Here is a 14,494-nt window from a genome sequence, read left to right on the forward strand (position 1 = left end):
TACTGTCCTATACCGTGCTGTACTATACTATACTGTGCTGCACTATACTATACTATACTATAATATACTATGCTGTGTTATACTATACTATAATATACTGTACTATACTATAATATACTATACCGTGCTGCACTATACTATACAGTCCTGTACTATACTGTGCTGTACTATACTGTACTATAATATACTGTACTATACTATAATATACTGTACTATACTATACTGTGCTATACTATCCTATACTGTACTATACTATACTTTACTGTACTATACTATAATATACTGTACTATACTATCATATACTATACTGTACTATGCTGTACTATACCATACTATACTATTCTATACTGTCCTTTACTATACCTTGCTGAACTATACTATACCGTGCTGCACTATACTATACAGTGCTGTACTATACTATAATATACTGTACTATACAATACTGTCCTGTACTATACTATACCGTTCTGTACTATAATATACTATACTGTACTATACTATAATATACTGTGCTATACTATACTATAATATACTGTACTATACTATAATATACTATACCGTGCTGTGCTATACTATAATATACTATACTATAATATTCTATACTGTACTATACTGTACTATACTATGCTGCACTATAATATACTGTACTATACAATACTGTCCTGTACTATACCGTGCTGTACTATACTATACCATAATATACTATACTGTGCTATTCTATACTGTCCTTTACTATACTATACCGTGCTGTACTATACTATAATATACTATACCATAATATACTATACTGTGCTATTCTATACTGTCCTTTACTATACCGTGCTGTACTATACAATACCGTGCTGCACTATACTATACTGTACTATACCGTGCTGCACTATACTATACTGTACTATACCGTGCTGCACTATAATATACAGTGCTGTACTATACGATGCTGTACTATACTATAATATACTGTACTATACCGTGCTGCACTATACTATACAGTGCTGTACTATACTATACAATACTGTCCTGTACTATACTGTGCTGTACTATACCATAATATACTATACTGTGCTATACTATAATATACTATACTGCACTATACTATAATATACTGCACTATACTATAATATACTGTACTATACTATACTGCACTATACTATACTGTACTATACTATACTATAATATACTGTACTATACTATACTGTGCTGTACTATACTACACTGTCTTATACTATACTGTACTGTACTATACTGCACTATACTATAATATACTGTACTATACTATACTGTGCTGTACTATACTGTGCTGTACTATACTGTACTATACTGTGCTGTACTATACTATACTGTCTTATACTATACTGTACTATACTATACTGCACTATACTATAATATACTGTACTATACTATACTGTGCTGTACTATACTACACTGTCTTATACTGTGCTGTACTATACTGTGCTGCACTATACTACACTGTCTTATACTATACTGTACTATACTGTGCTGTACTATACTATACTGCACTATAATATACTTTGCCGTATTGTACTGAGATTACGGAGGTGCAATGGGGGGGATTATAGGGACAGTTTTCTCTACTTTTCTTACTCCCCAGAATATTTCCGGGGGTCCACACTTCTGGGGGGCGGGGCCATACTCTGCCCCATTGTACCGGCACCCCCACTGCTGCAGCCAGGAGCCCTGACCACAAGACGCATCTCTGCTCCCTGAGAGCCCTGTACACACATGAGGCGGCATCACTGCGGCGGGGAATGTGCGGGGACACGGAGCACTGGAGCCGGCAGGGAGCGGAGGCCGCCGCCTGTGTTACCCTCCCGGCCTCTCCGCGGCTCCAGCTCCTCCCCGCAGCGTCCAAGCAGCTTCCTGCGGCCCCACCTTGTGGGAAAGAGCCCTGGGATGGAGACGAGGGCCGGGAAGAGAGGGAACGAGCCCCCGCAGCGGAGCCATCGTGCCGGATCCAGCCGGATGTGCAGAACGTCAGGCAGAGCGGGAGGACTGTGGCGGAGATCCCGGGGCCTGCTCCCGCCTCCTCCGCCACAGACGGCGACACACGGTGAGGGGGGATGTCCGGGAGGAGGAAGGCGCGGAGAAGGCGGCCTCTCCTGTCCGGTTCTAGCCGCTAAAGGTCTCTTCTCCCGGGCAGGGAAGCACAAGGGGAGAGCGGAGCTGCAGCCGGGCTGAGAGGGGTGAGGGCGGGGCCTGTGTGCAGTGTCAGCCAATAGACGCGCAGGAGGGCGGAGCTCGGCAGCCAATCACTGCGCAGCGCTGCACATATAAGAGGCGGCCCCGTCATCAGTGTTTTCTCCAGGAGAAGTCTTTGTGTTTCCTTCCCACGTCTCACACGATCATGGCAGAGACCGCGCCAGCAGCCGCTGCTCCTCCTCCCGCCGAAGCGGCCGCCAAGTCCAAGAAGCAGCCGAGGAAATCCGCCGCGGCAGGGGGCGCCAAGAAAAGCAAGAAGCCGTCCGGTCCCAGCGTGTCCGAGCTCCTGGTCACAGCCGTGTCCGCCTCCAAGGAGCGCAGCGGGGTGTCTCTGGCCGCCCTGAAGAAGGCTCTGGCTGCCGGAGGATGCGATGTGGAGAAGAACAATAGCCGCATCAAGGTGGCCATCAGGGCTCTGGTCACCAAGGGGACCCTCACCCAGGTGAAGGGCAGCGGCGCCTCCGGCTCCTTCAAGCTCAACAAGAAGCAGCAGGAGACCAAGGACAAGGCGGCGGCCAAGAAGAAGAAGCCGGCGGCGGCCAAGAAACCTGCAGCTACTGCGGCCAAGAAACCCGCTAAATCCCCGAAGAAGGCTCCGGCCAAGAGCCCGAAAAAGGCTAAGAAACCAGCCGCGGCCAAGAAAGCAGCCAAGAGCCCCAAGAAGCCGAAGGCTGCCCCCAAGCCCAAGAAGCTGGCCAAGAGTCCGGCCAAGAAGGCGGCCAAACCCAAGGCTGCCAAGAGTCCGGCTAAGAAGGCGGCCAAACCCAAGGCTGCTAAGAGTCCGGCTAAGAAGGCGGCCAAACCCAAGGCTGCCAAGAGTCCGGCTAAGAAAGCGGCGAAAGCCAAGAAGAGCGCAGCCAAGAAGTAACCGGCGCCGCCCGCACCTCTCCCCCAAAGGCTCTTCTCAGAGCCACCACCTCCTCCTCAGACGAGCTCCACTCCGCCCTTCTGCCCTCGTTCTCCGCTCACAGCGGGCGGGGGCTCCGGCTCCTCTGCGGGCAGGAATAGGGGGCTGGTTAACCCTGTCAGCGCCGCTCTTCTCAGTCTATCAGGGCCTCGCTGCTCGGCTGATAACCGCCCCTCACTGCGCCCCGCCCTTTGCTGGTAGTGATGCCGCCGCTGAGTGTACTGTGCGTGCAGGGGGGTCGTGCGCTCTTCTCCGCACAGTGAATACGGGACTGTTCTCCCCTTCTCCAGTAGGGAGCGGGAGAAGGCGGCCACTGACGGGTTAATACTGAGCAGGCTATGGGGGCGGGGCTATAGAACTAGTTCCTTGGCTTTTGAAATTCCCGCTCAATTACCGTCCGGTTCGAATTCAGCGGCCGTGGACTAGCTCCGCCCTCCGGTTCAGCTGATTGAATGGCTGTGAGCCACGCCCCTTCTGCTGCTCCGCCCCCGGCTCGGCTGATTAGATGGATATGAGCCCCGCCCCTCCTCCGCCCCCCGCTCTTCTCAGAGCCCCCACCTTCTCTGGGACGGAGCTGCCGCATTGTGTGAATACATGGAAGCCTCATGTCCGAGGCGGATTATTACCTCATTATAGACCACTGATCGGCAGGATGAGGGGAGTAGTGATCGGCCAGAGAGAAGGATGGGGGGAGTAGTGATTAGACACTGAGGAGGATGAGGGGAGTAGTGATCGGCCAGAGAGAAGGATGGGGGGAGTAGTGATTGGACACTTGAGGATGGGGGGAGTAGTGATTGGACACTTGAGGATGGGGGGAGTAGTGATCGGCCAGTGAGAAGGATGGGGGGAGTAGTGATTGGACACTGAGGAGGATGGGGGGAGTAGGGATTGGACACTTGAGGATGGGGGGAGTAGTGATTGGACACTGAGGAGGATGGGGGGAGTAGTGGTTGGACCCTTGAGGAGGAGGAGGAGGTAGTGAAGGACGAGCGGCTGGATGGATCCACAGAGCCGGGCACTCGGGGATACACCGGGGCTATGGGGGGCGGCCGGCAATTGGTGGAGAAAAGGGGGCGTGTCCTCACAAGCCTTTCCAGGTCATCTGCTTCCTCATTGGCTGCAGGATTTAGCGCTGAAAACTGGGTTTGGATTCGGCCAATCACAGAGGAGTTCTCCTGCGCCATCCGGGTATAAGAGGTGACGGGCGGAGCGGGGCTGTCAGTCTCATCTGTACAGAGAAGAGAACCATGTCTGGACGCGGCAAACAAGGAGGCAAAGTCCGGGCTAAGGCCAAGACCCGCTCCTCCCGGGCAGGGCTCCAGTTCCCGGTCGGCCGTGTGCACAGGCTCCTCCGCAAGGGCAACTACGCCCAGAGGGTGGGCGCCGGCGCTCCCGTCTACTTGGCCGCTGTGCTCGAGTATCTCACCGCCGAGATCCTGGAGCTGGCCGGCAATGCCGCCCGCGACAACAAGAAGACCCGCATCATCCCCCGCCACCTGCAGCTGGCCGTGCGCAACGACGAGGAGCTCAACAAGCTGCTGGGCGGCGTCACCATCGCCCAGGGAGGCGTCCTGCCCAACATCCAGGCCGTGCTGCTGCCCAAGAAGACCGAGAGCACCAAGGCGGCCAAGAGCAAGTGAGCCCGGCTGTGCTGCTGCTGTGCCCCCCGGAACCAAAGGCTCTTCTAAGAGCCCCCCACATGGTCTGTACGACTGAGGAGCTGGCGATGCCGCTGATCTCCGCTGTGGAGGAGGAGGCGTCACACAGGGGCACTTACCGCTCCTGACCTGCTGCGAGTACGGGCAGACATTGCTGCTGTAGAGGGTTCGTCCATGTGTGTAATGGACTGCTCCTCCACGGCCGCTGGATTCTGACCGGACTGTAATTGAGCGGGAATTTCAAAAGCCAGAGATCAGCCAATCACTGTAAAGCACTTGTTCTATAGCTCCGCCCCCTTCTCTGCGCTGGTGTCCGGGGATAGAGCGCACGGCGGGGCTCACACCCATCCATTAGCCGATCACTACTCCCCTCATCCTCCTCACAGGCTGACCACTACTCCCCTAATCATCCTCAGTACCATATAACTACTTCCCTCATTCTCCTCATTGCCCAACTGCTCTCTGGCCGATCATTCCTCCCCCCATCCTCAGTGTCTGATCACTACTCCCATCATCCTCCCGAGTATACGATCACTTCTCCCCCTCATCCTCCCGATCAGTGGTCTATAATGAGGTAATAATCCGCCTCGGACATGAGGCTTCCATGTATTCACACAATGCGGCAGCTCCGTCCTAGAGAAGGTGGGGGCTCTGAGAAGAGCAGGAGATGGGGGGGCGGAGCAGCAGGAGGGGAGGGGCTCATATCTATTCATTCAGATGAGCCGGGGGCGGAGCAGCAGGGGGGCGGGGCTCATATCTATTCATTCAGATGAGCCGGGGGGCGGGGCTCATATCTATTCATTCAGATGAGCCGGGGGGCGGGGCTCATATCTATTCATTCAGATGAGCCGGGGGGCGGAGCTTGTCCACGGCCGCTGAATTCTTACCGGACGGTAATTGAGCGGGAATTTCAAAAGCCAAGGTACTAGTTCTATAGCCCCGCCCCCATAGCCTGCTCAGTATTAACCCGTCAGTGGCCGCCTTCTCCCGCTCCCCAGGACCTTCCTACCGGAGAAGGGGAGAACAGTCCCGTATTCACTGTGCGGAGAAGAGCGGCTCCATCGCTGCGCTGGTGTCCAGGGATAGAGCGCACGACCCCCCTGCACGCACAGTACACTCAGCGGCGGCATCACTACCAGCAGGGGGCGGGGCGGTTATCAGCCGAGCAGAGAGGCCCTGATAGACTGAAGAGAGATGTTAGCCCCGCCCTTCGGCTCAGCTGAATGGATGGATGCGAGCCCCGCCCCTCCTGTGCTCCTCCCCCCGGCTCATCTGAATGGATGGATGTGAGTTCTGCTCCGCCCCCCGGTTTAGCAGAATGGATGTGAGGCTGCCAATTGGGAGAAGTGGAGACACCACATGACCCTCTCCTCCAGTAGATCGGCGCGCAGTCAGCAGCAGCTCATTTGCATGGCCCGTGTATAAATACCGCTGCGGTGGCAGGAGGAGAACAGACGAGATTTTGTCTTCAGTCAGAATGCCCGATCCAGCCAAATCCGCCCCAGCGCCCAAGAAGGGCTCCAAGAAAGCCGTCACCAAGGTTCAGAAGAAGGACGGCAAGAAGCGGAGGAAGAGCAGGAAGGAGAGCTATGCCATCTACGTCTACAAGGTGCTGAAGCAGGTCCACCCCGACACCGGCATCTCCTCCAAGGCCATGGGCATCATGAACTCCTTCGTCAACGACATCTTCGAGCGCATCGCAGGGGAAGCCTCCCGCCTGGCTCACTACAACAAGCGCTCCACCATCACCTCCCGGGAGATCCAGACCGCCGTGCGCCTGCTGCTGCCCGGAGAGCTGGCCAAGCACGCCGTCTCCGAGGGCACCAAGGCCGTCACCAAGTACACCAGCGCCAAGTGAGCGCCGCTCTCCGGACCCAAAGGCTCTTCTCAGAGCCCCCACCCTGTCTCCAGCGGAGCTGCTCCCGTGTCTCCCCGCTCTCACAGTGGCTGCGGTTTTCCTCCCTGTCAGCTGGATGAGATGCGGTAACGCTATCGGAAGTTACAATACAATCCTCCATGCCCATTCACTACTCCCATCATCCTCAGTGTGGCGCTCCCTGGAGAGAGGCTGTGCGGCCGCTCAGTGCAGGACAGGAGGACGAGGCTCCGCTCCTAGGTGCACATAACGGCTGAGGGGTCCAGAGCTCTGCTATTGGCTGGCAGAGCTCAGGATCTCGTCGCTCATTGGCTCCTTTGAATTTCCCGCCGGCTGATTTACAGGTGAAGCCGGTCATGTGACCTGTACCAGCGCCGCTCATTGGCGGGATGGATTAACCCCTCAGTCTCCGGGGACAGAAGCGGTGGAGAACACCCGGGGCTCGGGATTTACACCGATCGCTGGGGGCTTTCTGTATTGTAGACCTCCGGCTGTACTGAGCACAGGGCGCCGCTGATCTCCTGATGTGCGGGCGGTGTTAACCCCTCAATGGCGGAGCGCAGAAGGAATTGTAGCTTCTCCCCGGGAAGATGTGGGCGGCTCTGAGAAGAGCCTTTGTGCTGTGAGGACGGAGGCGGCAGCATTAACCCCCGAAGCCGTAGAGAGTGCGGCCCTGGCGCTTGAGCGCGTAGACCACGTCCATGGCGGTGACGGTCTTCCTCTTGGCGTGCTCGGTGTAGGTGACGGCGTCCCGGATGACGTTCTCCAGGAAGACCTTCAGCACCCCGCGAGTCTCCTCATAGATGAGGCCGGAGATGCGCTTGACGCCTCCCCTGCGAGCTAGGCGGCGGATGGCAGGCTTGGTGATGCCCTGGATGTTATCACGGAGCACCTTCCTGTGCCGCTTAGCGCCGCCTTTCCCGAGCCCTTTCCCTCCTTTACCGCGACCAGACATCTTCTAGGTGTGAGGAGCAGAGAGCAGTGACTGCTCAGCCCAGAGCCCTCCTTTATATGGAGCATGGGCGGGGCTGCCTTTCTGGGGGCGGGGCTGTTCCTGAACTCCAGGCCCCGCCCTCCAGCTCTGATTGGCTGAGCTCAGAAGTGCTGGTGGTTTTCATTTTCCAGCCTCCATGTTACCGGCCTGTAAATTACATCATATCCTTCTCATTAAAATAAAGTCTCTATATTATATTATCAACCTCAACATTATATTACAGCCTCCATACTACCAGCCTCCACATTCTATTACAGCCTCTGCATTACATTACAGCCTCCATATTACATCTATGTTTCTATTACAGCCTCCATATTACATTATCTTCCTCCACATTATATTAAAGCCTCCATATTACCAGCCTCTACATTACATTACAGCCTCCATACTACCAGCCTCTACATTACCCGGCTCCACATAATATCACAGCCTCCACATTACATTACAGCCTACATATAATATTACAGCTTCCGCATTATATTACAGCCTCCATATTATATTACAGCTTCCACAATATATTACAGCCTCCATATTATATTATCAACCTCAACATTATATTACAGCCTCCATATTTAAAGCCTCCACATTACATTATAGTCTCCACATTACATCACAGCCTCTATATTATCATCCTCAACATTATATTACAGCCTCCATATTTACAGCATCTACATTATATTACAGCCTCCATATTAATGGCCTCCACATTACATCACAGCCTCCATATTACCTATTATCAACCTCAACAACATATTACAGCCTCTACATTACATTATAGCCTCCACATTATATTACAGCCTAAAAATTGTCAGCCTCCACATTACATTACAGCCTCCATGTTACATTACCGGCCTCCACATTATATTACAGCCTCCGTATTACCATCCTCTACATTACAGTCTCCATGTTACATTACCAGCCTCCACATTACATTACAGCCTCCATGCTAACAGCCTCCACATTACATCACAGCTTCTACATTATATTACAGCCTTCATATTACCAGCCTCTGCATTACATTGCAGCCCTCAAATTATATTACAGCCTCCATATTATATTATCAACCTCAACAACATATTACTGCCTCTACATTAGATTATAGCCTCCACATTATTTTACAGCCTAAATATTACCAGCCTCCATGTTATATTACAGCCTCCGTATTAACGGCCTCTACATTACAGTCTCCATGTTAAATTACCGGCCTCCACATTATATTACAGACTCCATATTACCGGCCTCTACATTACATCACGGCCTAAACATTACATCACAGCCTCCACATTATATGACAGCCTCCATACTACCAGCCTCCACATTACATTATATTACAGCCTCCATACTACCAGCCTCCACATTACATCACAGCCTTAATATTACCAGCCTCTGCATTACATTACAGCCTCCAAATTATATTACAGCCTCCACATTACATTACAGCCTCCACATTATATTGCAGACTCCATATTACTGTCCTCCATTACATCACAGCCTAAACATTATGTTACAGCCTCCATATATTCAGCCTCCAGATTACATTACAGCCTCCATATAACTAGCCTCTACATTACATTACAGCCTCCATACTACCAGCTTCCACATTACATTACAGCCTCTATATTTCATTTCTGGCCTACACATTATATTACAGCTTCCATATTACCGGCCTCTACATTACAGTCTCCATATTATATTACATTACTGGCCTCCACATTATATTACAGCCTCTGTATTACCGGCCTCTACATCACATCTACATCACATCACAGCTTAAACATTATGTTACAGCCTCCATATTTTCAGCCTCCACATTACATCACAGCCTCCACATTAATTGACAACCTCCATATTACCAGCCTGTAAATTACATTATATCCTCTGCATTATATTAACGCCTCTATATTATATTATTATCCTCAACATTATATTACAGCCTCCTTATTTACAGCCTCCACATTACATTATAGCCTCCACATTATATTACAGACTTCATACTATATTACAGCCTCCACATTTTATTACAGCCTCCATACTACCAGGCTCCACATTATATTACAGCCTCCACATTAAATTACAGCCTCCATATTATATTACAGCTTCCACATTATATTACAGCCTCCATATTACTAGGCTCCACATTACATTACAGCCTCCATATTACCAGGCTTCACATTATATCACAGCCTTCATATTACCAGGCTCCACATTATATTACAGCCTCCATATTACCAGGTTACACATTATATTACAGCCTCCATATTACCAGTCTCCACATGATATTACAACCTCCACATTATATTACAGCCTTTACATTATATTACAGCCTCCGCATTATATTACAGCCTCCATATTATATTATAGCCTTCACATTACATTATAGCTTCCATATTATATTACAGCCCCCACATTACAGCCTCCATATTACCAGTCTCCACATGATATTACAGCCTCCACATTACATTACAGCCTCCATATTACCAGTCTCCACATTTTATTACAGCCTACAGATTTCAGCCTTCACACTATAGTACAGCCTCCATTTTACCAGGCGGTCCTCATTAAGGTCTTACTGGGGGGGCTGTTGTGTGTGTGGGGGGGATGGGGGGGGGATAGAAGCATCACCAGCATCATATGCATCAACTTCCGTCTATAATGAGCAGCTTTCTTCAGCCGCCCTCTGAAGAAACCGCCCAGCTCCAGCAGAACCTGAACCAGCAGGCGGTGACATACTTGGACTGCACCCTGTAACCCATGATCCAAGATCTCCTGGACTTCTGGGCATGCAAACTTGATGTGTGGCCCCAACTGGGCGAGTTTTCCATGGACATGCTTCCCTGCCCGGCCAGAGCGGGTGCTCGGTGCGGCTGGGGGCACAGATACCCCTGAGAGAACTCGCCTTTCCTTCCAAAATGTTTAGTGACAAATAGAGTTGAGCGGACACCTGGATGTTCGAGGTCGGCCGAACTTCACAAAAAAGTTAGAGTTCGGGACCCGAACTTGACCCCGAACCCAAACCCCATTGAAGTCAATGGGGACAATGAATGCCACCAGCAGCGCGTCTACCAGCGTGCGCTTGTACTCGCGCATCTTACGATCACGCTCCAGTGAGGGAATTAAGGACGGTACGTTGTCCGTGTAACGGGGATCCAGCAACGTGGCCACCCAGGAATCAGCACAAGTTAGAATGTGGGCAATTCGGCGGTCGTTGCGGAGACACTGCAGCATGTAATCGCTCATGTGTGCCAGGCTGCCCAGAGGCAACGAAAAGCTGTCCTCTGTGGGAGGTGTATCGTCTGTGTCCTCTGTATCCCCCCAGCCACGCACCAGTGATGGCCATGAGCTGGTCTGGGTGCCACCCTGCTGTGAACATGGTTCCTCCTCCTCCATCTCCTCCTCCTCATCCTCCACCTCGTCATCCTCCAGAACTGTGCCCTGGCTGGGCAATTGTGTACCTTGGGTTTGTGGGTGCAGGAACCCACCCTCGGAGCCACTTGGGAATGACTGGCCGGAAACCCTACGAAATGATCCCTCTTCCTCCTCCTGTGCCACATCCTCTTCCATCATCGCCTTAAGGCCTCATGCACACGACCGTTGTGTGCACCCGTGGCCATTGTGCCGTTTTCCGTTTTTTTTTCGCGGACCCATTGACTTTCAATGGGTCCGTGGAAAAATCGGAGAATGCATCGTTTTGCAGCCGCATCCGTGATCCGTGTTTCCTAGCCGTGAAAAAAATAAGACCTGTCCTATTTTTTTCACGGCCAACGGTTCACGGACCCATTCAAGTCAATGGGTCCGTGAAAGAACACGGATGCACACAAGATTGGCATCCGTGTCCGTGATCCGTGTCCGTAGGCTACTTTCATATAGACAGATCCGAAGATCCGTCTGCATAAAAGCTTTTTCAGAGCTGAGTTTTCACTTCGTGAAAACTCAGAACCGACAGTATATTCTAACACAGTTTTCTCCAATCTGATGGTATATTTTAACTTGAAGCGTCCCCATCACCATGGGAACGCCTCTATGTTAGAATATACTGTCGGATATGAGTTAGATCTGAAACTCAAATCCGACAGTATATTCTAACACAGAGGCGTTCCCATGGTGATGGGGACGCTTCAGGTTAGAATACACTAAAAGAACTGTGTACATGACTGCCCCCTGCTGCCTGGTAAGTGCTGCCAGGCAGCAGGGGGCACCCCCCCCCCTGTAGTTAACTCATTGGTGGCCAGTGCGGCCGCCCCCCCCCCCCCTCTTCTGTAGTTAACTCATTGGTGGCCAGTGCGGCCGGCCCCCCCTCCCCTGTAGTTAACTCGTCGGTGGCCAGTGCCCCCCCCTCCCCTGTAGTTAACTCGTTGGTGGCCAGTGCAGCCGGCCCCCCTCCCTCCCCAGTAGTTAACTCGTTAAGGGCCAGTGGGCCCCCCCCCTCCCTCCCCTGTAGTTAACTCGTTGGTGGCCAGTGGGCCCTCTCCCCTCCCTCCCCCTCCTAATTAAAATCACCCCCCTATCATTGGTGGCAGCGGAGAGTACCGATCGGAGTCCCAGTTTAATCGCTGGGGCTCCGATCGGTAACCATGGCAACCAGGACGCTACTGCAGTCCCGGTTGCCATGGTTACTTAGCAATTTGTAGAAGCATTATACTTACCTGCGAGCTCCGATGTCTGCGTCCGGCCGGGAGCTCCTCCTACTGGTAAGTGACAGGTCATTAAGCAATGCGCCGCACAGACCTGTCACTTACCAGTAGTAGGAGGAGCTCCCCGCCGGACGCAGACATCGGAGCTCGCAGGTAAGTATAATGCTTCTACAAATTGCTAAGTAACCATGGCAACCGGGACTGCAGTAGCGTCCTGGTTGCCATGGTTACCGATCGGAGCCCCAGCGATTAAACTGGGACTCCGATCGGTACTCTCCGCTGCCACCAATGATAGGGGGGAGATTTTAATTAGGAGGGGGAGGGAGGGGAGAGGGCCCACTGGCCACCAATGAGTTAACTACAGGGGAGGGAGGGGGGGCCCACTGGCCACCAACGAGTTAACTACAGGGGAGGGAGGGGGGGGCCCACTGGCCACCAACGAGTTAACTACAGGGGAGGGAGGGGGGCCAGCCGTACTGGCCACCAACGAGTTAACTACAGGGGAGGGAGAGGGGCGCCCACTGGCCACCAACGAGTTAACTACAGGGGAGGGGGGGGCCGGCCGCACTGGCCACCAATGAGTTAACTACAGGGGAGGGAGGGGGGGGCCGGCCACACTGGCCACCAATGTGTTAACTACGGGGGGGGCTGCCCCCTGCTGCCTGGCAGCACTTACCAGGCAGCAGGGGGCAGTCATGTACACAGTTCTTTTAGTGTATTCTAACCTGAAGCGTCCCCATCACCATGGGAACGCCTCTGTGTTAGAATATACTGTCGGATTTGAGTTTCAGATCTAACTCATATCCGACAGTATATTCTAACGTAGAGGCGTTCCCATGGTGATGGGGACGCTTCAAGTTAAAATATACCATCAGATTGGAGAAAACTCAGATCCGATGGTATATTAACTCCTGACTTTACATTGAAAGTCAATGGGGGACGAATCCGTTTGAAATTGCACCATTTTGTGTCAACGTGAAACGGATCCGTCCCCATTGACTTGCATTGTAATTCAGGACGGATCCGTTTGGCTCCGCACGGCCAGGCGGACACCAAAACGACTTTATTTTCATGTCCGTGGATCCTCCAAAAATCAAGGAAGATCCACGGACGAAAAAACGGTCACGGATAACGGACCCCGTTTTTGCGGACGTAAAAAAAAAACAGTCGTGTGCATGAGGCCTAAGTGTTTTCTCAAGGAGACATAGAAGTGGGATAGTAACGCTGAGAACGGCGTTATCGGCACTGGCCATGTTGGTGGAGTACTCGAAACAGCGCAACAGGGCACACAGGTCCCGCATGGAGGCCCAGTCATTGGTGGTAAAGTAGTGCTGTTCCGCACAGCGACTGACCCGTGCGTGCTGCAGCTGAAACTCCACTATGGCCTGCTGCTGCTCTCACAGTCTGTCCAGCATGTGCAAGGTGGAGTTCCACCTGGTGGGCACGTCGCATATGAGGCGGTGAGCGGGAAGGCCGAAGTTACGCTGCAGCGCTGACAGGCGAGCAGCAGCAGGGTGAGAACGCCGAAAGCGCGCACAGACGGCCCGCACTTTATGCAGCAGCTCTGACATATAAGGGTAATGTTTAAGGAATCTCTGCACCACCAAATTCAGCACATGCGCCAGGCAAGGGATGTGCGTCAAACCGGCTAGTCCCAGAGCTGCTACGAGATTTCGCCCATTATCGCACACCACCAGGCCGGGCTTGAGGCTGACCGGCACCAACCACTCGTCGGTCTGTTGTTCTAAGCCCATCCACAGCTCCTGCGCGGTGTGGGGTTTGTCCCCCAAACAGATACGTTTTAACACTGCCTGCTGTCGTTTACCCCTGGCTGTGCTGAAGTTGGTGGTGAAGGGGTTACGCTGACCGGATGAGGAGCCGGTAGAGGATGAGGAAGCGGAGTAGGAGGAGGAAGCAACAGGAGGCAAACTGAAGCGCCCTGCAATCCTCGGTGGTGGAAGGACATGCGCCAAACTGCTATCCGCCTCAGGCCCAGCCGCCACTGCATTTACCCAGTGTGCTGTTATGGAGATATAACGGCCCTGACCGTGCTTACTGGTCCACGTATCCGTAGTCAGGTGCACCTTGCCACAGATGGCGTTGCGCAGTGCACACCTGATTTTGTCCCCCACTTGGTTGTGCAGGGAAGGGATGGCTCTCCTGGAGAAGTAGTGGCGGCTGGGAACAACATACTGTGGGACAGCCACCGCC

At 52.4% G+C, this 14,494-nt stretch overlaps 3 protein-coding genes across 5 annotated transcripts; all 3 read left to right on the forward strand.

Annotated features, from left to right (window-relative positions):
* The first annotated feature begins 2,362 nt into the window (after nucleotides 1-2,362).
* On the forward strand, nucleotides 2,363-3,085 carry LOC120982806 (histone H1B-like). Of its 3 annotated transcripts, none has more exons than XM_040412988.1 (2): nucleotides 2,363-2,996; nucleotides 3,060-3,085. In XM_040412988.1, the coding sequence occupies exons 1-2, from the start codon at nucleotides 2,363-2,365 to the stop codon at nucleotides 3,083-3,085; spliced, it is 660 nt and encodes a 219-aa protein (XP_040268922.1). The 3 variants fall into 3 exon arrangements, with proteins under 3 accessions (XP_040268922.1, XP_040268921.1, XP_040268920.1); XM_040412987.1 differs by having other exon boundaries at nucleotides 2,363-2,971; nucleotides 3,026-3,085; XM_040412986.1 differs by having other exon boundaries at nucleotides 2,363-3,085.
* A 1,222-nt stretch (nucleotides 3,086-4,307) lies between these two features.
* On the forward strand, nucleotides 4,308-4,765 carry LOC120982808 (histone H2A type 1-like). The gene has a single exon (XM_040412990.1). It carries the CDS (start codon nucleotides 4,372-4,374, stop codon nucleotides 4,762-4,764), a length of 393 nt encoding a protein of 130 aa, XP_040268924.1. The 5' UTR covers nucleotides 4,308-4,371; the 3' UTR covers nucleotide 4,765.
* Nucleotides 4,766-6,259: 1,494 nt separating this feature from the next.
* On the forward strand, nucleotides 6,260-6,810 carry LOC120982814 (histone H2B type 2-F). Its single transcript, XM_040412996.1, has one exon. It carries the CDS (start codon nucleotides 6,260-6,262, stop codon nucleotides 6,638-6,640), a length of 381 nt encoding a protein of 126 aa, XP_040268930.1. The 3' UTR covers nucleotides 6,641-6,810.
* The last annotated feature ends 7,684 nt before the right edge of the window (nucleotides 6,811-14,494 follow it).

This window comes from Bufo bufo (genome assembly GCF_905171765.1).
Source record: "Bufo bufo chromosome 2 unlocalized genomic scaffold, aBufBuf1.1 SUPER_2_unloc_1, whole genome shotgun sequence".
Lineage (NCBI taxonomy): Eukaryota > Metazoa > Chordata > Amphibia > Anura > Bufonidae > Bufo > Bufo bufo.

Excerpts from the sequence above, each read along its gene's own strand:
- LOC120982806 (XM_040412986.1), top strand. The coding sequence starts at position 2,363 with ATGGCAGAGACCGCGCCAGCAGCCGCTGCTCCTCCTCCCGCCGAAGCG.
- LOC120982808 (XM_040412990.1), top strand. The coding sequence starts at position 4,372 with ATGTCTGGACGCGGCAAACAAGGAGGCAAAGTCCGGGCTAAGGCCAAG.
- LOC120982814 (XM_040412996.1), top strand. The coding sequence starts at position 6,260 with ATGCCCGATCCAGCCAAATCCGCCCCAGCGCCCAAGAAGGGCTCCAAG.